The 23,765-nt window shown below is 38.3% G+C and overlaps 2 protein-coding genes across 5 annotated transcripts; one reads left to right on the plus strand and one right to left on the minus strand.

Moving 5' to 3' along the window:
• Window positions 1-1,564: 1,564 nt before the first annotated feature.
• c6h4orf33 (chromosome 6 C4orf33 homolog) lies at window positions 1,565-7,611 on the minus strand. Of its 4 annotated transcripts, XM_026169924.1 has the most exons (7): window positions 6,791-6,979; window positions 6,538-6,677; window positions 6,264-6,457; window positions 3,879-3,939; window positions 3,728-3,779; window positions 3,449-3,648; window positions 1,565-2,071 (listed from the first exon to the last, which is right to left on the minus strand). In XM_026169924.1, the coding sequence occupies exons 2-7, from the start codon at window positions 6,600-6,602 to the stop codon at window positions 1,975-1,977; spliced, it is 669 nt and encodes a 222-aa protein (XP_026025709.1). In that variant the 5' UTR covers window positions 6,603-6,677; window positions 6,791-6,979; the 3' UTR covers window positions 1,565-1,974. The 4 variants fall into 4 exon arrangements, with proteins under 4 accessions (XP_026025709.1, XP_026025713.1, XP_026025710.1 ...); XM_026169928.1 differs by lacking the exons at window positions 6,538-6,677; window positions 6,791-6,979 and adding an exon at window positions 7,440-7,611; XM_026169925.1 differs by lacking the exons at window positions 6,538-6,677; window positions 6,791-6,979 and adding an exon at window positions 6,986-7,087.
• sclt1 (sodium channel and clathrin linker 1) lies at window positions 7,140-23,532 on the plus strand. The gene is made up of 22 exons (XM_026169923.1): window positions 7,140-7,200; window positions 7,609-7,656; window positions 7,889-7,956; window positions 9,139-9,191; window positions 9,340-9,412; window positions 9,678-9,733; window positions 10,136-10,271; window positions 12,534-12,656; window positions 14,239-14,304; window positions 15,034-15,104; window positions 15,574-15,664; window positions 17,022-17,113; window positions 17,320-17,497; window positions 17,650-17,748; window positions 19,479-19,550; window positions 19,687-19,761; window positions 19,903-20,045; window positions 20,159-20,351; window positions 20,781-20,977; window positions 22,500-22,578; window positions 23,156-23,251; window positions 23,421-23,532. The coding sequence occupies exons 2-22, from the start codon at window positions 7,623-7,625 to the stop codon at window positions 23,478-23,480; spliced, it is 2,055 nt and encodes a 684-aa protein (XP_026025708.1). The 5' UTR covers window positions 7,140-7,200; window positions 7,609-7,622; the 3' UTR covers window positions 23,481-23,532.
• The last annotated feature ends 233 nt before the right edge of the window (window positions 23,533-23,765 follow it).

The following is a 23,765-nucleotide window of genomic DNA, read 5'->3' on the forward strand; positions in this document are numbered from 1 at the left end:
CACTCTTTAAACTTGAGGAAATGAGACCCACGTCTTTTGGAGACAAAAAAAAAATGAAGTAGGGTCTGGGGTGATCACCAGAAAGTTTTTGACACGAAAAATCACCCTTAAGCTGGTGTTGAATGTTTTAGAGCGAGCTGGTCTCTTATTCTTAGGGGGATAAGACAGCCCCCGTGTCTGCTTGTCTGCCGGGGCTTTGGAGGTAGAGGAACGGCTGCTACCTCTTTTGCTCTCCCCTCTCATCTCTTCACACTAATTAGAGAGAACTGGTTTTAAATCTTAGTGTGGACACACATCCTCGCCCTGCACACAGGTGGGTGCGCGTAGTCATGTGTATTCATCAAAGCTTTTCTGAAAGAGCATGTTTTTGTCAAAATGCATTAAAAAACATATTTTAGGTCAACATTTTATTTGTGAGACATGTTCATGCATAGTGTGACCATTCTGTGTGTATGTGTGTGCTCGTGAATATTGTTCAGTGTGGTGGCAAATCACCGCAGGCGATGATAAGGATGAGGCTTAAGAGGTGGGCTCTCCAAGCCTAATCACTGCACCCATTTCAAAGACGAGGATGCCAATTAAAACTGATAGGGCTCAATATAGGCTTTTGGGCTGCCACAGTGAAGAGCAACACTGCCAACATGAAAATCAATCCCCCCCCCCCATCTATGGGTTAGGAGATGAGGTTAGCCAGTCAGTGATCTGAAAGGAGTCTCTGATAAATATGCAGGCTCTATAAGGAGCTGCAGTGGGGGCAAGAGGGACTGACTTGGGGGTCATGGAGAGAACACAGAGATCTGTAAGTCCCCAATCACCGTTTGTGTGTGTCAGTGTATGTCGGAGATCTGAAGGTCTGTGATCTCCACTTCAGAAAGTGGGTGGAAAATTGAGTTAGTGGGTCTTTGATATATATACTCACTGACACTTTTTTAAGTACAGGTACAGATGCATATCTAATGCAACCCTATACAAAGTAAATTCCTCTGTACTTAATAAAGAGATAAAATTTCTTAATATTTCACCCTTTCTTGTGTTTTGATATGGTGAAAAAACATCTTTATAATATTAATGCAAACAGTAGTAGAGTTGACAGTGGTTTCACAGGTATACCTAATAATGTGGCTAGTGAGTGTATATATGAGAGTAATAAATTCATCAGCTATTAATTATGAATATTTATCTGCCACTAAGATCCATATCATACAGCCGTTTTATGTAAGAAGGGAACTGGGTATTCATATTGGTAAAGTTACTGGAGCAGTTTAAAGTTTTGGGAAGAAGTCAGAAATTAAACCATCTAGCCACATAAATGGCATCTATACATGAGGACGACACTGATCTTCATATCTAACCCCCAGGCAAAAGGTGAAAAAGATTATACCACAAAATGTCAGATAATTATTTTACAGGCATGGGAATGAAACATAATCAAACATCAGACATAAAATTAAAGTGACATCAATCACAGAAAAAGGACAGCAGCAGTATGTAAAAAGATGTCATTATAAAGGACATTAATCATAGTAATGGAATGACAATAAAGACAAACCCAAAAGAACGCACATTTTCTTTTTTTTCTTTTTTTTTAATATCAGTGTCTCAACATTTAGGGTTTAGAATCACGAGGAATTGCAAGGAATTATCCCACTGAAGTCAAACACTTAAGCTGTGCGCTTTCCTCCACTGTACAAGTGTTGTAGGTCACGCTCTGCTCAGGCAATTTGTGGCGACGTCCAATATCTTGCAGTGCATGTTTGTGTGCTTGCACAGATGTGTGTGAAGACTAACGCAATCTGACAAGCTGATAACATATTTCATGTCATATCGTTTGACATCATTAACTAATAAAGATTGATTGCCCTTTGTTCCCTGTCAGAGAGGGTTTATCCTATTGCCCTGCTGCTGTTTTAGAGGATTTTTGTGGATATGTGTCTGCAAGAATGAAACAGGCAAAGAGGAGTGTTTCTGAGAAGCTTAAGGCTTTCCAAGCCATAGATCAGATGGTGGTTGGACCCAACCCTCTCCCATGATGCTCTGCAGGCGAAAATCTTTGAAATACTCTAGCCGGTGACTAGAAGACAGAAAGACAAATTTAATATATTATGCATAAAGTAGTGAAATACACATTTATATACATGTAATTTGAAATGACAAAGTTGACTAATGTGACTCTAAAAGGTACAGATTGTGGATTGGACATAAGTACCATTTGATCTACACCTGTTTTACAACTTAAAGGCGCAGTATGCAAAATCTCATCACTAGATGTCAGTAGACTGCAGTTTCCTGTTTCCTTAACCCTCCCAATTCAAGTGCATTATTTATGTTTGCTGTAGGACAAACATGTTTTAATTTGTTTTTGCACGCGCAATATTTTAAAATATTTGGATAATATCAACACGTAGCAATAAATCAGAAAAAAAAAAGAAATTTGCCAAATATTTTTTGCAGTATTTTAGGTTTTTAAAACCCAAGATACCTCAAAAATTCTGGCTGCAGACTACCGTTTAACAAGTTTGAGTGTAGGCTGTCAGTCCGCTGTTTACCTCAGTTTTCAATATGCTGAGTGTCCTAGTCTATTTAACCTGGTGGAGGCTGTAAAACTTTGTGAAAGGAGTGTTATATGAGTCAGTGAACTTTCAGTGAACTTTTCTCTTGGTAAGTGGTGCTGTTGTTGCCAGTTAGCTGCTGTAACCGGCATTAGTGAAACTTGCTTTGAAGTGGATCTAACATTGTTGGACAGATAGCAAATGAACTGTCATACAATATGAGAATGTAATCAACTGGGAAAGCATAATTTTTAGAGCCTACATTAGGTTGATTAATATTAGCTTATAAGGAGAATAACCAGAATAAATAAGCATGTTTATGCATGTTTTGTGTGTTAGAGCACTGATTTCAGTTTGTGAAATGAGACTTCAGTTGAGGACGAAAACAATGAGGTGGAAATGAGGGAGGAGAGAACAGTGGTGAAGAAGGCAGATGAAGAGGAGGAGAAAGCGATAATGAAAATATACATTTGCAAATGTTAAATAGTCCTATGGAGTTTGAAAGAGCTATTTATGACATTTGAATTAATAGTAATACCATGAATATGGACAGTCTCTATCCACGTATATAACATGTTATTAGGTGGAACGGCGATTTCTATCTTGGCTGCTGTTTTCAAGATGTTGCCATGGCTTCCATAAACTGGCGGCCTCTCCTATTTATTTTGTATGTATTTTCTGAATATTTTAATGAATTAGTGTAAAATTCTTTTTTCTTTTAAATTTCTTACAAAATGACTTACTGTACCTTTAAAAGAATATACAAAAAAAGGTGTGATTTTGCACATGAACCTCTTTTTCTGTCTCAGTGCCTCACGACAGCACCACTATAACATAAAATGTCTGTGCACATGACCTATGGCACATCAAACTTCACTTGTAGAAGTCAGCATACTCACAAGTTAGGCATTTGTCCTTCGGCTATCTCCTCCTTGGGGATGGGATAAAGAGCCTCATATATACGATTCTCTCCTGAGCCATGGATCGCGTAGGAGTTCATCTTGTTGACATTGGGAGGGAAGTATGTCCAAGGGATGAGAGCCTCACCTGTCCATCTGTCTCCAGTGATCTTGGTGTTAAATACCATGGGAAGCTGTTGCTGGAGAGAGAAATCAAAAATGTAAGAAATATCCCATAAACCCAAAAAAACCCTACGAATACCTCCATACGCAGCCTACCAGGAATGCTTGGCCGGCTCCTGACAGTAGTAATATCAGGTGTTGTCCATGTCTAAAGTAAAAACACAGGGAAGACGTGTCATTGTTCCACTGTTTATAAACATATGGCTATATATACATGGGCAGAGCAAGAGCTCAGCTTGGTACTCACGGACAAAACTCGACTTCCAGGTAATTTTCTGTAGTACTATCAAGGAAGAAGGTCTCTACAACTGATGAGATATGGAAAAATGAAGATAAGACTTTTAATCTCACATTAATAAACTGCTTTAACTGTCTTATTAACCTTATCAGCACTTATTTAAAAAAAAAAAAGACAAAAAAGTAATAATTAAATTATTCAGGTCATTCATTTTTGACTCAGACTTTAACAGTAACATGCAAAAATAACAATTACATAAACTTTTAAATACAATTATGTGAGCAGCACACTCACTAACCTAGAATCATGCTCTTTATCTACCTAGATCATAATGGGGTTGGTTTCCAATCTATTAAGTAACATTAATGAGACCAAATATGTGGGGCTCATTAAACGGAAATCGAACTTACTTGAGGTCAATTAGAACCAATTGTTATTACTCAGCCTCATTGTGAGGTTTAATTGCTGTGTCGCCATAATAATGATAATGCAGTTACTGTAATGATCCCATAAACAGACAGTCTCTAGTCTCTTCAGCCACAGTAGACTTTATTCATATTATTTCAGCTTGCCAAAGGGCCTAAAATTGCATCCTAGGGACTAAATTACATAATCATAACTGATGGTTCCGTAACTACGGCTACAACAAGCATGGGGACCATAAAAGTAACACATGTACAATACTACAATCTATTACAATAAGCCATAAATGTGACCTTTTTAAAGATAATGAATTTCCGTTGGAATCAGCCTTATGAAGTCTGGAGCTTGTCGGTTATATAATTGCTGTTTCTCATTTGTTAATTATAAGCGTTTAAAAGAATTGTGCTACAATTAGGGAAAGGTCTCTGAAATATTACGCTTCAGCTAGCGGCTGGTTAGCTTTTGTATATAGCAGTTTAATATGAGATGGGCCAAATGGGAACAGATTAAACAAATAAAACATAACATGTTAATTTGTGAGTTTTAGAGGCGCTGGTGAGCAGGTTTGTTTTCCAAACTGAGGTTAAAGAAAATAAGATAACAGTTTCATGGGACTAGTTTCATGTTGTATAAGTATATATGAAATTCATCAATATTCTAATTTAATATAATATGAATAATCATACTGTGCATATATATAACAGAATGCATTTTCCTGTCAATAACAAACATTTAAAAACAGTTGAAATTATGAAACCCAATTAAGCGATTAAAAGGGGATTCTATTTTACATTAATAATTTGCAAATGGGGCTACCTTTGATACATAAACAAATTAAGGGCGTAAGGCTAAAGGTATTTTATAACATATATATATTTTATAATAGGGCTGGGTATCGTCACTGATTTCTATAACTGTTTCAATTCCGATTCGATTCAATTTTGACTCAGCCAGAAATATTATAATTCTGATCATTTATCAGTACATATCCATATTTTTATATCTATGTAGGCAATAAAAGCAAAGCTGACACTTGTGAGACTTCATCAGAGGTGTAAGAATCACAGTAAATGCCTTTGTGTCAAAGTAACTGAGGATAAAACACAGAAAAACATGAAGGAGATTTTCATGGGGTGGCTTTTTATAGCAGATAACCACCTTAAAAATATTCTGCAGTAGAACAAAAATGGAAGAAAACCACAAATCAGCATATAAACATTACCTGATGCTATTGAGGTGAAGCAGAGCAAAGTTACAGAGGTTTTATTAGAGACAGAGCTAAGCGTTTTGTAATGTATTGACAGCAGGTCTTGTCAGAGGTCTTTTTGGAAGAAAAAAAACAAACAGTGGCCGATAGCACTGTAAACAACGATAGACTGATGTGTAATAAGCAAGCGAATAATTCAGAAAATAGAGATTTGTGATGGTAAACTGTTCTTAATGTACACTGAGAGAGGGAGCTGTGCAGGAAGTGTAATTTTATTGTGGTGGAAACAAAACAACCAAGGTAAGATATTTTTCAAACATGAAGCATAGTTTTGATCTTCTTTTGCTGCTGGTTCTGTGAATTTCGGTTGGAGTGACGAAACCGACAGCTTCAGAATCTGTGAGATGTCGACTTTCAGCACCCGACGACATGTCTGTGTGGACGACCCGATGGTCCCGCTTTGTGTTTACATCTTTATGCAGAATCTTTTTACTGGCTCTTTTAACCGTTTGCTGTTTTACCTGTTTGGCGGTTGTTGAAATAATTTTGTGAGCTTTAAGCTGACATTCTGGCATTTCTGATAAAAAAATATTTATATTTAAAAATTCAGGATATCATGAATTCATATCACATTATTTGAACTAAAATCGATTTGTTTTTTTTTGTTTGTTTTTTTTTTTGCACGGACTAAACCCCTAAAAGCTTGTGTCTTGTGTTAAAAGAAAGGTTGCATGGCTATGGAAGCAACAGACCAATCTACCCACCTTCATAATTCCACAGTCCAGGGAAGGCCTGGCTTGGGGGCCCTGCAGGAGCAGCCGGGTCATTGAAGAATGGACCAGACACCTCCACCTTCAGGCCTCCTAACCCAGGAGAGAAGGTGATTTTGAGGGGGTCATGATTTACAGGGTTGCTGTCCCAAGTGTGTTCGATGTCAAACTGCATTTGCGTGCGAGGACTGAAAGAAAGAAAATCACTCAGTCTTAAAATCTGCTGTGTGAGCAGCGACACAGGGAACAAAAAAGCTACAAAACTTACAGAGATTCACAGCATAGCAGAATGTGGAAAAGTGTTATAAACTGCAGTCCACGAGTCACCCCCATGTTTGTTTTCACTGGCTACAGGACAAGAGTGCTCCGAGTGCGCGTGTAATTTCTTTAAATACTCTGCGTTTCACCCTTTGATTCACCCGCAGTTTGTTATCAAATTGTGTAAAACAGAATAATGTTATCAGTAACAAGACAGTAAAATCATTTTCCTGGTAAAGCAAACGTCCGAGGATTACACTTACTTGATAAGATCTGAGAGTAAAACGATAAGCAGAGGACGATATTTTCCAACTCTATGCTGTTTACGTTTTCATGCAATATGTGGTTACATCTGTATGGAAATGTCTATCCAGCAATTTTTAAACCACTATTTGTGACACATTCTGACGAACTAGAAACCATAATCTCTTTTCACGTGATGACGTTATATATCATACCTTAACAAACAACTGAATTCAAACTGTTATATATGCAGAGTTGGCATTATTGACTTCCAAATGTATTCTACATCTGCTTCCTGATTTTTATTTTTTTTAAAGGAACATCCTTTCACGTTTCTTGTACAGACGGAATGACTTTACGGTTGCACAGCTTCTTTTCCATTGGTCCCCGTTTGTTTACTTCAAAACAAGAGGCGGAAACGAGGATTGAAGTAAAAACATCTATTATGAATTAAAAATTTCAATGCGATGCATTTGCGTATTTTTTTAAGCGCATCCTGTCTCGGAAAATGTGTTTGGTGTTTTGTTGAAGAGATCAAAACACTGAGTTGTTTTGATTAGCTTAGCCGAGATTGATTAGCTGCTTTAGCTAACACGAGCTGCACAAATTTACTACAGGTAGCTAGCTAGTTTGTAGTGAACGTTTCTAGCGGCTTTGTGTCATCTTTACCTGAATTAGTACATTCTTAAACGACAGTTTTCTCTTCGTGTTCCGAAACGTTAACTTGAAAAGAACCCCTAGATTAGTGGTGCCAGGTTTGACAGGCTTTAAGTGTTCGTCTTTAGTTTTGGTAGTGGTGGTCGTTTTTGCCAGTGCAAATTCTTTTGCTTGTCTTTAGACGACATCGTAAGCATGGAGGCAGAACTGGAGTTTTTGCGTGATCAAGGTGAGACGAAACTTGGAAACGACATGCATATTTTTCTGTTACGCCGTTTAATCCATCAGTTTTTGACACTGTTCTATGTTAATTTCTTTTTTAAGCCATAGGTGGTCCCTGTATAAAGATCAATCAATTATATGGCGTGCATTTTTTGGATGTTTACAGTCTTCTGCTTGTGATGATCACTAGAACATCTATGCTTTTTTGTGTAAGTGTCCTCGTTTTTGTGTCATTTCAGTCCGCAGGCTAAATTCTGCTCTCAGCCAGTATCAATATGGGCACGGTGCTCTGTCCACATCTTCTCAGGTACGAAGACATAAGATAAAATGGGTTATGATAACTCTTTATTGTCATTGCACAGTCATACTTGGTACTATAGTACAATGAAATTAGAAACCGTCCCATTTCGGCACTAAGCACAACACAACACAGTAGATTTTTAAAAAGTGCAAAAAAAGTATGACTTAATAAATTAAAGAATGAATGTTTATTGCACATTATTGCCCCCCCCCCCCCCCCCCCCCCAAAAAAAAAAAAAAAAAAAAAAAAGTAAAGAGAGATGACCAATCAGGTCAGATGTTAGCATTGACTGGGGCTATTGCCCTGTTGTAAAAGCTGTCCTTGAGTCTGTTTTTTCCGCGGCCTCAGCAACCTGAATCTCCTCCCAGATGGGAGGCAGATTAAACACCCGGTGTCCTGGGTGTGTGCAATTCTGTAGGATGCTGCATACCCTCTTGAGGCAGCAAGTGCTAAACTTCAGGAATGTAAGAGGATGTCCAGTGATTTTTGGGGCCATATTTAATGACCCTCTCAAATGCCTTTTTGTGTGGCATGGTGCAGCTAGAGAACCATAAACAGATGCAGTAGGTCACCACACTTTGAATGGAGCAACTGTAGAAGATGATCAGCAGCTCCCACTTAAGGTCCATTTTTCTGAGGGTTCTCAGAAAATGGAGATGCTGTTGGGTCTGCTTTATAACTTCCGAGGTGTTTGAGGTCCATTGGAGTACTGTGTCTATGTGGACACCCAGGACCTTGAAGCTGGATACCATTTCCACGCACTCCCCATTGATGCTGATGGGCTGCAGCTCAGACTTCTTTCTTCTAAAGTTGACTATAGCTGTTTTGTTTTGGTGGTATTGAGGCCCATATTGTTGTCCGCACACCTGTCTGACAGCCTCTCAAACTCAGCTCTGTATGCTGTCTCATTGCCCCCAGAGATGTGCCCCACCACAGTGGTATCATCTATGAACTTATTTACTGCATTGTCTGGGTGGGTACTGACATAGTCATGTGTGTGTACAGTAGAATGATCTTCAACTTAAAAACTTATGCTAGTTTAGCTCATCTAAAATTAATCAAGTATTTGGCATCTTCAATAAAAAAAAATTGTGATTGTTTTTTGTTTTTTTTGAACTGAGAAAAGTAAGTTTTTGATACAATTAACTACTGCTAGCCCTCACCCCTTACATGCCTTATGTTTGTTAGGTTGAGGAGGAAAGACGCACTGAGTCTCCTGTGCCCTGGATCTCAGATAGAGGGTCAGTTCATCAGTTTCATACCACTTTGTAGACATGTTAGAGACACAGCATTCACTAGAGATTCAGCAAGACAGAGTTATGGTGAATACAAAATTAAAAAAAAAAATTTTCCCCCCCAGTACTGAAACATCATTTGTCTGTGTTGCAGTATAATGGCTCCTCTGATAGCTGAGTATGATCGGCACATGGAAGAAATGACTGAACAGCTGCAGAGATATCAGGTAAATCAACAAAACAACATCCTGAAATAATAAAACATCCTTCATCTGAAATGTTTGAATACACAGGCGTGTGGTGGTGGGTGCTTGATGAAGTGATGTGATTTATAGATTTAAGTCCTTGAAATCTATTAAACTGATAATTCAGAAGTCAAAGACTTTGATAGAGGTAGCTGGGAAATAAATATCTTAATCCTGAGATTTCTTGGTCATCTGATGCATTAAATATGTCGGGATGTTATCAATGACTCTCAGTGTTCACGTACAGACACAGATGACAGACGTCAAATTGAAGTTGGAGAGGGTTGTCAAGGAAAATGAAAGGTAAAAAAATATATAAATCCACTCATGTTAATATGTAATAAGTTGGTTGCACAACAGAACATGACAAATGTACTAATATTTTCAATAAGTTAAACCTGTCATAAGATATGGCATTATTCAGTATTGTGTGTGAATTTGTTACTTGAATTATTTTACATTCAGTGGCTGATTGATTTTCTATGACCTACCACAAATCAGGTTGCTGTAATTAGTGCGCTCATTTGTCTAGTAATTAGAGCTTTGATTAGAATTCTGGCATCTTGACCATTTGCATTCCAGCTAAATAATTAACCTTATGAAGGTTGTTCTATTTTATTTAGCACTTAAAACTATGCATGCTGTTAATGTATTTATTTATTTATTTTTGTGACATAACCTCTTAAGTCTGAATACTTTTTCCAGGCTTCATGCAGAGCTGAGAGAGTCTGTTGAGAAGCAGCTTCATGCCCTGCCCACAGCTTCAGGAGTAGAGGGCAGCACGTTGGAAGAAGATGCGGTCATCAAAAATCTCCAAGAACAGGTCCAGCTGTCTGAACAGGTCTGCATAAATGTCCGTTTGATATGTCTAAACATTTGTAGATTAAGACACACTTTTTTTCTTCTTTTTTTTTTTATATAAGAAACACATCGTGTGTGGGGCCTTTCTAGCCTGTGTGTATATCCATCAGCCTGGAGTTTGAAGTCACACATCCATAGGTCTTTTCTGCACTCTTCTGTTCTTAAACACCAGGAATTAGAAGCTGACAAAGTTTTTCAGTACGCTGAAATTTCTACATGTGTTTTCCAAAACTTGAAAGCAAGCACATGGTGTCAAGAAATGCCAATATTTTAAGGAAGGAATTCTTATTTAACGTTAGAAAAGGGAATCATCTTAAACTGTAAAGTGTATTAATCTAAATTTGCAACTCGCTCAACCCTGAACATTTGTAGAATTCTTGCTATAAAAAGGAAAGAATTTAGAAAATTCATCCTAACTGTGTTACAGAAGTTTATTCAGTTGCGTCGTGTTGCTGTTTCTTCTATTTTTCAGTCCATTTCAGCTTGATGTGGCTTAAGTCTGTACAGACCTTGTGTCATTAGAAAGACTCCTTGTAGGTCTTTGCTTCAAAGGTTATCTTGCTATAAACTGAATCTGTGACTATCCAACCTGTCTTCCTTTAATACCTGGCTTTTTCTCTTTATCCTGATAAGATTTGACAGTACTGCTTATCAGAGTAGGGTGTAGTCTTAATCATGTATCCAAGGTTGTAGTAACAGTTTGGTCCAGTAAGGTTAATTGTGATCATTTAAGTTCTTTTCTGCATAAAAGCTGTAAGTTAACAAATTCCTTAATTCCTGAAATTTGTTTGTGACCAGCACGGTGGCACAGTGGTTAGCACTGTTGCCGCACAGCAAGAAGGTCCTGAGTTCAATTCCACCATCAGGCCGGGGTCTTTCTGTGAGGAGTTTACATGTTCTCCCCGTGTTTGCGTGGGTTCTCTCCGGGTACTCCGGCTTCCTCCCACCGTCCAAAGACATGCACTTAGTGGGGATAGGTTAATTGGTTAATCCAAATTGCCCATAGGTGTGAATGTGAGTGCGAATGGTTGTCTGTCTCTGTGTGTTGGCCCTGCGACAGACTGGTGACCTATCCAGGGTGTACCCCGCCTCTCGCCCTATGACAGCTGGGATAGGCTCCAGCGCCCCCCGCGACCCTGAACAGGATAAGCGGACGCGAATGGATGGATGGATGTTTGTGACCATCCCCCCGGGTCCAAGTGTAGCCTAATTCGCAGTGTGGTTGTAAGCAATCTAAGATCAAAAGAAACTACATTTTTAGAGCTACAGTGTTTAGTTGATTGTTTGATTAAATGCTAAATGGGAAGTTAATCGGCACCAATTTGCAGGTATCCGTAAAAAACTCTTACTTCTTAGCTGATGCTTTTTCAGCGTCAGGGTATGCCAGTTTTTTTTTTTTTGCCTACTGTATGAGAGCTACAAAGATGTATTAGGGTTTTGTCTGTTCATTCACTGACCAACTAAAAGCCATATTCGCCTCGAATACAGGTTAAACTAAATATTCAGGTGATCGACTTAAAAATGTAATATTATAACAATAATAAAGCTTTCTCTCTTTTTGTTAAGTAGCACTCAGAATAAATGTTTGTGAAGCTGAAATGTATTAATGGGTATGTTTATTTTGTATGGACACTAAAACCGCAACAGGGCCTTGGCTGAGCTGAAGTGCAGCTGGAATTTAGCTGGATGCTGTGAACATTCATCGTGACTGGAAGTTAGATCAGACGATCAATATTATTTTGATCTCTGTGGATTCAGTGGAGAGCACAAGGAAACAGCCACTCTGGCTTTGTCAGAATTGCTTTCTGACAGTTAAACATTTGTACCGTCTGTGTATTCTTTTTTTTTTTTTTTACATATGCAACATTGGGAAATGATACATAATTCTTTTTGAGTAGTGAGTTCACACGTTTGCACTAATAACTGAAGACAGCAAAGCCTTTCCCAGCGGCTCCACACACTCTTTTAATGAAGCTGTCATTTTTGCACTTTTTAATAATTCTGAACAAAACCCAGGTCATTTTTTGGATTCAGTGGTGATTTGTTATCCCGCTAACAAGATGCAACACACGTTATTTAGAAACCATTAGTCATCTTTGAGGGAGAAGAGTTGTTTTTTGTGTCTGGAGTAATGATCTCTTGTGAATGCAGAAAGATGTTTGGTATTCTTCTTCCAACTCCTAGTAAGAAAGTTAACTCTGTGTCAAAATGTGGGTGGATATTGTTTGCTGTACGTGTTCAGGAGCGGATGCAGGCCATGGAACTGTGGCAGACCACAGCCCAGGAGCTGGATCGCCTCCAGCAGGTCTACCAGAAGACAATCTCTGAAGGACAAATCCATGACTCCCAGAGACAGCAGCTCAAGGTTAGAGATGGACCGATCCGATATTACGTATCGGTATCGGTCCGATACTGACCTAAATTACTGGATCGGATATCGGAGAAAAATAAAAAATGTAATCCGATCCATTAAATATCACGAAAGCACCTCACAAAACTTGCAACACGCCGTAACTCGCCTCAGAACGTTAGCACTCGGAGCAGTATGCATCACGTGATAGAGCGGCTGTGGCATGCGGGACCTGTCGGTGGTCTGGATAGCATGTGGAGCTTCGCTAGCTACCCGGCATTTCATCTCCGACAAAGTTATCCCCGAGAGAAGTAAAGCAAGTGTGTAAGTCCATCTCTGAATGTTTGTAAAGCATTCCTGCGTTAAGCTTAACAAGCGATATATGGAGCGACTGCCTCTTCTTGCTGCTACTTCAATCATGAAACTGATCAATGATCAGCTGATCGGCTTTTCTGTCGCGAGTCCGTGTCTCTTGTTTGCTTTTGGCCCACTTTGCACCAGAAAGAGGAAACCAGCAGCTGAACAACAGCAGCACGTTTAAGCTTGATCAGCTGTTGTTAGAATTTATTTAATATTACTTTCTACTTGAGGATCTTTTTCTACGTAGCTGACGCTGGTAGCTGTGCAGGGGCGGATCTAGCAAAGTTTAGCCAGGGGGGCCGATAGGGCATTAACAGGGAAAAGGGGGCACAAAGACATACTTTTCTTTCTTATTCTCATTTAAAATGTCTTGTTTTTAATAATTAATTATCTGACACCCAAAGTTTTAATTTGATGTAAAATGAATAGAAGTCAATTACTGTATATAGTAACTATTAAGTCTAATATATATACCCTAGTAAGCTATAGTACTTTTTCCTTTGGGAAGGTACCATCTGTGCAGTCTGCAATTTTGTTGAAGAAAGCTGTTGAATCTATTTAATATTTCTTGAAAAATAATTGATTTCTGTGCATTTTTTTTCACACTGCATCAAATTAAGGTTGATTACGTTGATTAAGCATCATGAGGTGGCGCGTGAGGGGTGGTTCCCTATTTTTTATTTATTTATTTTTGTTGTTGCTGGGAGTTGGAACCCTATTAGTTAGGTTGCTTAATATTTACGCTAAGTACTCTTTAAAATACCAGAATAGGGAGGATGGTGTAGGTTTAAGTTTATTAGATTGATCAGTATTGCTGAACTATGAAATATTCTCTTTTGCATACAGGTATAACAGAATAGCTTTAGTGTAGTTGTTGTTTTAAACTTGAGTATGAACTTATACAAAATGCAGCAAGATATTTAAAAAACAGTTTTGTTGATTAAAAAACACTATATCGGATTCATATCGGTATCGGCAGATATCCAAATTTATGATATCGGTATCGGTATCGGACATAAAAAAGTGGTATCGTGCCATCTCTACTCAAGGTTCAGTATTCTGAAATGGAAATGCAAAGCCAGAACTTGATTAGAACAATAACCTCTCACCGCTAGATGGCGCTATTATCATTGTAATCAAGTTAATTAGAGCACTTTGGCCTTAGTTAATGTGGGATATAAGGATGAGGTAATTACTGTTAGTTAACTTGACATGAATGCCCCTTTTTTCATCACAGGATCAGCTTGTTCACTTTCAGCAGCACACATACAAACTCCAAGCGGCCAATCAGAAACTGGAATCGGTAAGTGACGGTTAATTAAAAGTGTGTTAAATTGCTGCCTCCCAATTAGCCACGGTATTGAAATGTTATGCACTTCTCTGAAATTGACCCTGCTCTAATAATTAATCTTTTAACTAAGCGAATTGGTTTTCTAAATCACTCCTGTAGTCACCCAGAACTGTCAGGCTGTATAATTGACTGTCAGCTCACCTGGTAATCCTCTAACTAGATTCTTTTTAAGTCGTACTCTCTGCTCTCCCTCTGCCGCTCTCTCTCTATCCTACAGTCACAGATAATTCAGCACTAGAGATTATTTATTTATTTAGAGACACGACTGACCTGTATTTGGGCTTAACCTTGCTCGGAGATTAAGGAGTACAAAATATTGTGGATTTTTTTTATTCACACAAAAACTTGTGAACGCACATACACACACGCCAGGTGCTTGGTCACAATACACTGTATAAAGAGATTGTATAGTAATACTATATCCCTCTAATGCATTTTTAATGGGAAGGCAAGCTTTAGGCTCTCCCCCCTCTGACTGTTCATGCAAGCAGCCTGTTTCTTTCACAGCATGGAGAGTGACTGGCTTTGTAGTAATCACTGACAGAGACACCTCGGGGTTTAATGTAAAAGGACACTGAAAAATGTATTAGAGACAAGGTTGATTTGGATGTTGTTAATGTTGGAGCTGTGTTTGCAATCATGCCACACAAATGGCAGTCGTGTCTCTCTTGCAACACACAGACAAACCAGCAGTTCCTGAAGACAGTGACAGAGCAGAGCACGGAGATGGAGGAGCTACACAGCCAGCTCAGGTAACAGGCTACTGGCTGCCATCAGAGGTCATGTTCTGTTAGTGTGTAACTACTACACAACATGCTACACTGGACTGAAAATCACCTTCTCCCATGTCCTGTAACTTTGTGTAAATTGAAGTTGTTTCATAAATGGAGGTTATATTTGAGGAAGAGCAGTGTGAAGTAAAAGTCTCAAAGTGTCCAATAACACGACATCTCTACCCCTGAGTTCTTTTAAGTCTTAAAGTTTAAATGTATGTTTTAAGCTGTGAGCTTGATATTTGCCAAAAAGACATCTTTTCAACTGACATTTAGCAAAAATGAAGAAAATGAGGTTTTTTTTGTTTTGTTTTCTCTTGTTTTTTTTTTAATTGTCCAAATATATTTTTCAGTAACCCAGACAGGCTGCTATAAATTCTAGCTGACAGTTAATTTGCTATTTAATTTGTGTGGGGGTTTTTTTTCTCCTTTCTCTGTCCTTATGTAGGCAAGCCAAAGCTGAATTGAGGACAGCCACAGCCAAAGTGGATGAAATGACCAAGCTGTTGCAGAATCTCCAGGAACAGATGCAGAGACGGGTTAGAAAAAAAGAAAATATAAATACATATATTTGCCTAATTCATGAATATTCATGAAAAAAGACCAATACTTTACTTGTTTCAGGAGCATGAAAGGACTCTTGATTTGATCAGTTATAGTTGAGATGCTGAAAATATTGCACTCTGCATAGTTTTTTTTTTTTCTTAATCCCTCAAACTAAAGCTGGAATTCTGCATTTTGTACTTTTTTCCCTTTTTTTTCAACATAAGTTGTGTGTGACAAGTTAAAAAATGTCAGCCTATCTGTTTTAATAATCTGAAATTAGATTCCTGCATACTTACAACTCTATTTTGAAAGACAGATACAGTTATGGCCCTACGTTTAGACAGTGTGTCTTTGCTTTGATTTTAAATTTTAAATCAAACGCTGCAGACTTTCAGCTTTAATTCAAGGCTTTTAAAAAAAGTACTGCAATAACTGTTTGAACTGAATTACTGACAATTTTATATATAGTTGCACAAATGTCTAATGCCTGATTATTACATGAAAAGTTAAGTTAATTCCAACTGTTGAACTTGAAGAATAGCATCTAACCAAGTCAAGAGGATTCTCAAACAGGTACATAGGCATGTCACTGTCAAAGTCTATGATCAAGAGGAAGACGGTAAATACAGAGGGTTTACAATAAGCTGCAGACAACTGGTTACACTAAAGTATAGGAAGCCCACATTAGTCTAAGAAAACATTTAAAAGAGCCTGCTAGGTTCTGAAAATAATGTTTAGACAGATGAAACTAAGATTAACTTGCGCCAGAATGATGAAAGGGTAAAGTATGACGGAGGGAAAAAAAACGCCTCATGAGCAGAAGCATCTCTCAAACACCGTGGAAACTTGATCACAAGTGAGTTAGGGATGTTGTTATTGCTGATACAGTGTTGAATGAACAGAGAAATCCTCTTTCTGGATCGTGCTTCACTGTGCTAATGGATAATGATACAAAGCCCACTGCGAAAGTAACAAAAATTGAGTGTTCTTTAATGGCCTAGTCAGTCACTTGATCTCAACCCAACAAAGTTACTGATGAAAAAACAGAAAATGATATAAACTGAAGGCAGCTGCAGCAAGGGCCTAGCAGAGCATCTCAAGGGAGGAAATGCAGCATTTGATAATGTCCATGAATATTGACTTCAGATGGTCATTAACTCCAAATGATTTTCATTCAAGTACAAAAAAACCCTCCATTTTTTTTAAATTTAAAATTGTTAGTTTATCCAATGACTTTACTAAAGTGTAATTCAGTCACATCTTGATCTTTTTGGATGGAGGCAAAATTAAAAAAAAAAAATGGTGTCCTTGTCCCAAACTCTGGACCTAACTGTATGCATATGTGTTTAGGAAGAGGACATGGGTGAAGCACGGGGCCGTGAACACGCAGCAGACAGACGACTGCAGCAGCTTCAGGCAGCCCTGAGCCAGCTGGAGACCAGGTCAGCCCATGTTAAACTGTTGGCTTTCACTTGCTGGCTGTCAGCTAAGATGGAACAGTGGTTGAGATTAGGAAAGCACTGCCAGCGTATTGATCTAATAGAAAGTCATGGAATTTTACATCAGTGCTTCAGTGTTTATGGGGTCAAGCAATAGTTTTCTGACTTTCTTTCTGCTGCTGGGTATCCTTTCTTTTCTGCAATCCCAGGCTAAAAGCTGCATCACAGGAGGCAGAGGCAGTTCGCAGAGAACAAACTGTGTGGGAGCGAAAGGTGGGGGAACTCCAGGCACGTTGCACCACTCTCGAAGAGGAGAAGTATGAAGCCCTGTCTAAAGTTCGAGAGAGCGTTCAAGTGGCCGAAGAAGCCACATTGCACAAAGACCAGGTAAATGCAGTTACTTTGGACCTTTCAGTGTTTTATCGCGTTTGTTTTAAATGGCAGAGTCGTCTTTTTGACATATTCGACTGCATCTTCTAAATAGTTTTCAGATCTCTCCTCAATTGCCTATTTGTATCTGCCTTTACTTTTCACTTCAGGCCCTGTTAAGAGAGAAGCAGAAAACAGAAGAGCTGGAAAAGACAAAGGAAGCAATCAAGCAGTTGATCTATGATGCTGCAGTCCGCACCAAGAAGGAGGTACACGGTTACTAAATAGCTAGATGAATGCTTCTCCTAAAAATACACTCATGTAATTTGATTCGTGTGTGACTAAAGTCTACTTTGAAGCAAGTCGCATCATTACTTAAAAGCAATAGATGACATCAGGGTATTTGCTGCCAAATCTGTATGCTTTCTTTCGAAAATGGCAATTCTGAAAATGAAAGAAAACCAAAGTTTTTGATTCATAATTAGTTTTACAAGGAGAAGTGCAACCTCCAACTGTACCTTGTGCTTAGCCATACTTTTTTTTTTTTTTAACATATGAGGCACTAAGCTGAAAGCAAAGCCCTGCTCTTTACCCTGTGTAACCCTGGAGACATGGTGATTAATGCTCTGTTAATGGATCTTTTTCATCAAGGCCTTCAACTGTTTAATCCTATTAATGTAAAATGGTATGACTGAAGCACTAGCTGTCATCTTAGTCTCTTGCTGGCCCTCAACATGGGATGATATTCTAGAGATTAAATGGTGATGCTTTTAGACTTTTTCCAAATCATGGGGCTTTGCCTTTAACATGCCTTTGCTTACCTAGCTTACAGGTAATTTTGTCATTGAAGACAGTTTAAGTTTAAATATTTTAGTCAAAGTGGGTCAATGTTTTTTTTTTTTTTTACCTTAATCTACTCTGTCCCTCATTCTCATTTAAGGCAGTTCAGTCTTAAGATAAGGTCATGTAATGAAGAATTACTTACAGTTGAGAGTCAGACCTCAGACTTACCTGAAGGCATGAGAGCCACTCGAACTGATAAGTGTGAGGGAAGAAATTTTCAAAAATGGAGGCCAGAGATTACAATTAAACTGTATTCACAGTCAGCTTGCATGTAATCTGTTTTTTGACAGTTTGCAGTATTGTTTTTATGTGTCTTTAATATGCAAGTGCATTATATACTTGCATCAGGAAGGATGTATATGCAGGTGACACAAAGAAATGTCCATAGTTTAAGGCTATTGTTCTTGATTATGTAGTGAAGAATATCAGTTTAACAAAAGCAAGCAGGTAACACAAATGTAAACAATGGCCTGATGGTCCTTTAAATGTCTGTGAAGAAGAAAATGCTTTTGATAATTTTCACTTTAACTTTCTCACTTGAGATTTTGATGGGGATGGCATTTGTATTCAATACTTTTAGTGACTTGTCAGGAAGTAAGGCTGTGATGACTTAGCAAGATTTAGCATATTCACTGAATTACGAGGAAAGCACATAATATCATAGTAGCGGCAACACTATAAAGTGTAATTAAGAATTTGCAGCAATTGCTTCTTTTTTGGTTGCTATAGTTATTGTTTTTTCTGTTTGTTTTATGACCTTTGTCTCATTATTATCTGTTGTTTCATATATACATAAATCAAGTCAGTAAATACATCACTATGTTGCTGCTTGATGTTTATTTTCATCTTGACTTTTTATGGTTTCAATCTTCAGCAAATCTAGTTTGATTTCAGTGTACTAATGTATATGACTATATTGTTCACGCATTGACACTTCTTCCTTAAGTTACCAAGTGTGCTATTGAAAAGTTAAAATAGGAGTAGTCAAAGCAAAAGTCTAAACACAGACTGCTTTTCCTTATATCTGCACTTAACTCAGATGGTTAAGTTCAGGAGTTAAGCCTTTTTGTGACCATTAAAAGTCAGTCTAAGGGGAAGGAAAAGCAAAGGAGCTAAACTCCCCATATTTGAGCTTTATGACTTTATCTTTTAACAGGTGGGAAATGTTCGCAAACAGTGCAATGTTCAAATCCACCGTATGGCAGAGGAGCTGTCTGCACTGCAGCTGGTAAGAAATTGTCCAACTAAGAGGGCAAACTCATTTCAAAATCACCATAAATCCTTTTATAGCGTCTACCTGTCCACTCATTTCTGTCTCCTACCAACATTTTTTCCCGTCTCCTCTTCTTTCCGACTCTGTCTAGGAGTGTTCAGATAAAGAGTCTCAGATTGAAAGGTCCCTACGAGAGAGAAAAGCTGTAGAGGAGGAGCTGGAGAAGGTATCTGAATTTATCAGGGGAAATGCAGGAAAGACGCTGCAAAAAGTTGTTCCAGTGTTTTGATGATGTTTGATTATGTGGTTTTGTGAATGTGCTGAGGCACTGCTGATCATTTTAATAGTCTGCTGTGTTTCGTGTCAGGTATATAAGGAAGGCAGGGCAGAGCCAGAGTTCAGGAAGATTGATGCCCTTCATCAGAGGTGTCTAGATGCTGAGAGGCAGAGGGAAGACATAAGTCTCACTCTGCAAAGCACGCAGAACAAACTTAAAACGATGGAGATGGAGTAAGTGCACTATAGATTTGCTCTTCGTTATTTGATCCGTAAGTATTCTGCGCATCAGGTTTAGTGCTCTGCTTTTACTTTGCTCATTATTTCTTCCAATCTTTTACCCGTAGGTATAGCGAGGAGCTGTCACGATGCCAGGAAGAAGTGCGACGCCTGCAGAGCTCTCTGGCTTCAGCCCGCAATGACTGCATCGATGTCAGCGAAGAGCGGCTGCAACTGCAGCAGGAGAACTTTCAGCTCCGCAAGGAGATGGATGAGTTGCGCAAAGCCACCCTGCAAGTCCAGAATAAGGCCAAGCAACAGGTAAATGGGAAGGATTGGAATCGATAATGATTAATAATCCAAATTTGGGAAATTTGGGCTTCCTATGTGTCTTGGAGTTCCCATAATGCATTCTAATAATAACGATAACAAATTGCAACCCTGCCTAATAAATTACCGCATTTAAGAAAAAAAAATCAAGGGTTAATTAATTAAAAGTTTTTCTAGCCTCATGACATTGTCTGGGATAATTTCTGAGGTATGTGTAAAATCTGTGAAATGGTCCTTTAAATAAAGTGGAATAATAAAGTGTTATATTTTTGATTAACTGCTGAAAAGCCATTGTCAGTAGTAGGATAGCTAGATATATAGCATAAAACAGGGTTTACACACAAGTGATAATGTACCATTACATAATTTATTTGACCATTTAAAAAGAGTTTGAAACTTTATATAACCTCATCCCTTCAGGTATCTAAGTTGGAGCAAGAGTACAGCTTGAAGGAGCAAGAACTGGATGCACGAGTGAGGGAGCTGGAGGAAAGCAGTCGAAGTTCTAGCGCTGATCTCACTCGACTTCTTACAGCTCAGCAGAAAAGTACACAGCGATGGAAGGAAGAGGCCAAGAACCTGGTCCACGCATTTGAGACTAAAATCACGACCCTTAAGTAAGACTTTTGAAATTGTATTTTTAAGATTACTAATGCAAGGACAGAAGGGCACAAAAAGAGATGTGCTTTTAAACTAAAGGGTTACAACTTCACAACTTAAATGCCAGATGACTTACAAGAAAACATGACTTTGTACAGGACTCTGTCCAGTCCTGTACAAAACAAAGTACACTCTTATTGATTCAATAGGAAATAAAAGGGAAATAGCAGCCACGTGCTGGTTGTCAAGTACACTTGATTAACTGATCAGCAAGTGTGACCACCTATATAAAAGCAGACGTTTGCTCAGGTTGGTGGTCAGGTGTGCCTTAACATAATATAACAGTCTTCCAAGGAGTGGATGCCTTGGCAAGTTCACCTGAGCTCAAACCATCAGAAAAATTGGAATTAAAAAAAAAAAGAAGAAATAAAAAGTAACACAAGAGCTACAACTCAAACTCTGCAGGCCCTAGTTAGCATGGCACATGTTAAAGTTCATGAGAATATAATTAGAAATAGAATGAAAAAGTAGTGCTTGTTTGTTAAGGTTTCCTGAAGAAAGCCTCTTCCGTGGACACTTCTAGGACTGTGTATTCCTGTGAAACCTTTTTTCACATGACTAACTTACAAACTCTTCTACACTGACAACTGTGAGTGTGACTTGACTGGGTAATTACTATGTGCTTGTGCACCTCAGGAGTTGTTGCCTGACACTCTTTCATTCCTCACACAAAACTAAAGCGATTAGTTCCCATAATGCTTTAGGGTGTTGAGGTATATTACCTATATTTGTTTACATTTTAGCATGGTTCAATGAAAATTAGGTATTCTTCCACTTTTATATAGATGTACTGACATCTGTTACAGAATTCCTGTGTCACTAACATTTTAAAAGATATTTGCAAGCAACTATTTGATAAATAGCAATAAATCTGCTTAAAATGTGAGAGAAACAAACACAGGTGTAACATCCTGTGAGGCATAGGTCATGCTGAATTTAAAACTGTGCATTCTTTGTGTTCAGCATTGGCAGAGTTATGACTCAGATGGGAGCTTGAGTACCTTAATTGCTTCCATGAACTGTAGGTCATTGCTGGTGCCGCTATTGACCACGCTGATAAATGGGCCAAATGGGCAGGTCGAAACTCAATAACTGAGCTAAAGTTGGTTTCGAAACATCGGTGTGCAGCTGACCCTTTCACCTTACACAGCATACTTTGCCTGTATCTCTGGCTGCTTTCATTCTTTTTCATTTTTTAAAACAACCCACTGTAGAAAAATTTGAAACAGTGGGTTGTTTTAAAAAATGAAAAAGAATGAAATTGGAAAAAGAAATATTTAATACAGCAGTCTACAAAATGAAATAAAAAGTTTTAATTAAATGTAAAGAAATATTCTCAGTCTGAAACTTTACAGTTTTATCTGTAACAGTGAAACAAAGTTTAAGTAACAGATACATTTCAACAGCAGCTGAAACAAAAGTTGACTTGGCCCTCACTGACAGATGGTTGGACTCGTCTTTTTAAAATGTTCATTTCAGGGCTGAGCTGAATCGACAGAAGCAGCGTTCACGTGAGCTGGAGGCGCAGCTTCAAACTGACCATGACACAATTTCTGAGGTTTGAGCGACACACAAACACACACTAGAGATTATTGTAAGAGAAAAGTGAAACTGGTCATTTCTCAAATAATTCTTGTATTATATGTGAATGACTTTGTCTTTTTCTTTAAGCCTGTTAATAGGTGTTAGCCTCTGCAGATGTCAGGCCTTCGCAGCAGCTAAGAAAAATGTCAGCGCTCTTTAACAACTCAGTGATTCTAGAAGTTCTAGGAGTTTATGTTGTAGAATTTGCTTTCATCTTATGAGCTCAAACCTGATGTTTGAGAGCAGTTTTTCTCACATAATGCACAGATGCAGCAAGAATAATTTAAAGAATGTACCATGAACTGAAACAGCTTGGGTTTGTTCAGAAACAAATGAATTGCACTGATGTTGTCAAGATTTTGCATATTTTTAAAATGCAAAGCTTGCATCTGTGAACAGCAGCCTGAAAACAAGTGTGTCTGCGGTAATGGAAAATGATAATTCCACCATATGTTCCTTGGTACTTTAGTACTTAAAAAAAGCAAAAGGTTTAACACTGAGACATTTGTGTTTTACTCCATGTGTAACTAATTGATACATGTTTTGTGCAGTATGAGAAGCAGCTAGCGGAGTATCAAGAGAAGACTAGTCGTCTCCAGAGACGGCTGACGCAAGCGGAACAAAGGGCAACTACTGCTTCACAGCAGGTATGGGTAACTAATCTAGTGTGCTGGTCCCTGTGATGGGCTGCCATCGTGAGAGTCGTGCTAGGAGAAATATGTGTTTTTACTATCCCTTTGTTGTCTGATTGAAAACTGATATTATTTGTGGTTGTGCTCGTTTCATTTTACTTTTTGTTTTGTTTTTTTCTAATAGCTGAATAGGTTGCAATCTCAGCGAAGAAAAACAGCCTCGGTGGATCTAGAGCATGTCTAATGTGGTACAAGAAAGCACTGCTTTCATGTTTTCCATTCTTTTTGTGTACCAATGCTATATGAAAAATGAATTTTTCATTTTGTTATAAAAAATAAAACTAATTTAAAATAATCTTTTTTGTGTGGGTGTGGCGGATTTATTAATAATTAGCTGTGAGAAATTAATATACCGACAAAGATTACTGATTGATTGAATGAAATGTCCAGTCCCAAATTGTCTTCATGGGCTCACAAGTCACTATTATAATTGCATCTGCAGATATTAAATGACAACTCCTTAGGGCAA

The sequence above is a fragment of the Astatotilapia calliptera genome, chromosome 6, assembly GCF_900246225.1.
Source record: "Astatotilapia calliptera chromosome 6, fAstCal1.2, whole genome shotgun sequence".
Lineage (NCBI taxonomy): Eukaryota > Metazoa > Chordata > Actinopteri > Cichliformes > Cichlidae > Astatotilapia > Astatotilapia calliptera.

Bases quoted from the DNA above. Each gene is read 5' to 3' on its own strand.
- c6h4orf33 (XM_026169924.1), bottom strand. From the start codon at position 6,602: ATGGGGGTGACTCGTGGACTGCAGTTTATAACACTTTTCCACATTCTG. The intron at 3,940-6,263 runs GTGGGTAGATTG...ATATCTCATCAG, and splicing joins TGGACTGTGGAATTATGAAG to TTGTAGAGACCTTCTTCCTT. The intron at 3,649-3,727 runs GTAGGCTGCGTA...TTCTCTCTCCAG, and splicing joins GAGCCGGCCAAGCATTCCTG to CAACAGCTTCCCATGGTATT.
- sclt1 (XM_026169923.1), top strand. From the start codon at position 7,623: ATGGAGGCAGAACTGGAGTTTTTGCGTGATCAAG. The intron at 19,762-19,902 runs GTATCTGAATTT...GTTTCGTGTCAG, and splicing joins TAGAGGAGGAGCTGGAGAAG to GTATATAAGGAAGGCAGGGC. The intron at 22,579-23,155 runs GTTTGAGCGACA...TGTTTTGTGCAG, and splicing joins ACCATGACACAATTTCTGAG to TATGAGAAGCAGCTAGCGGA.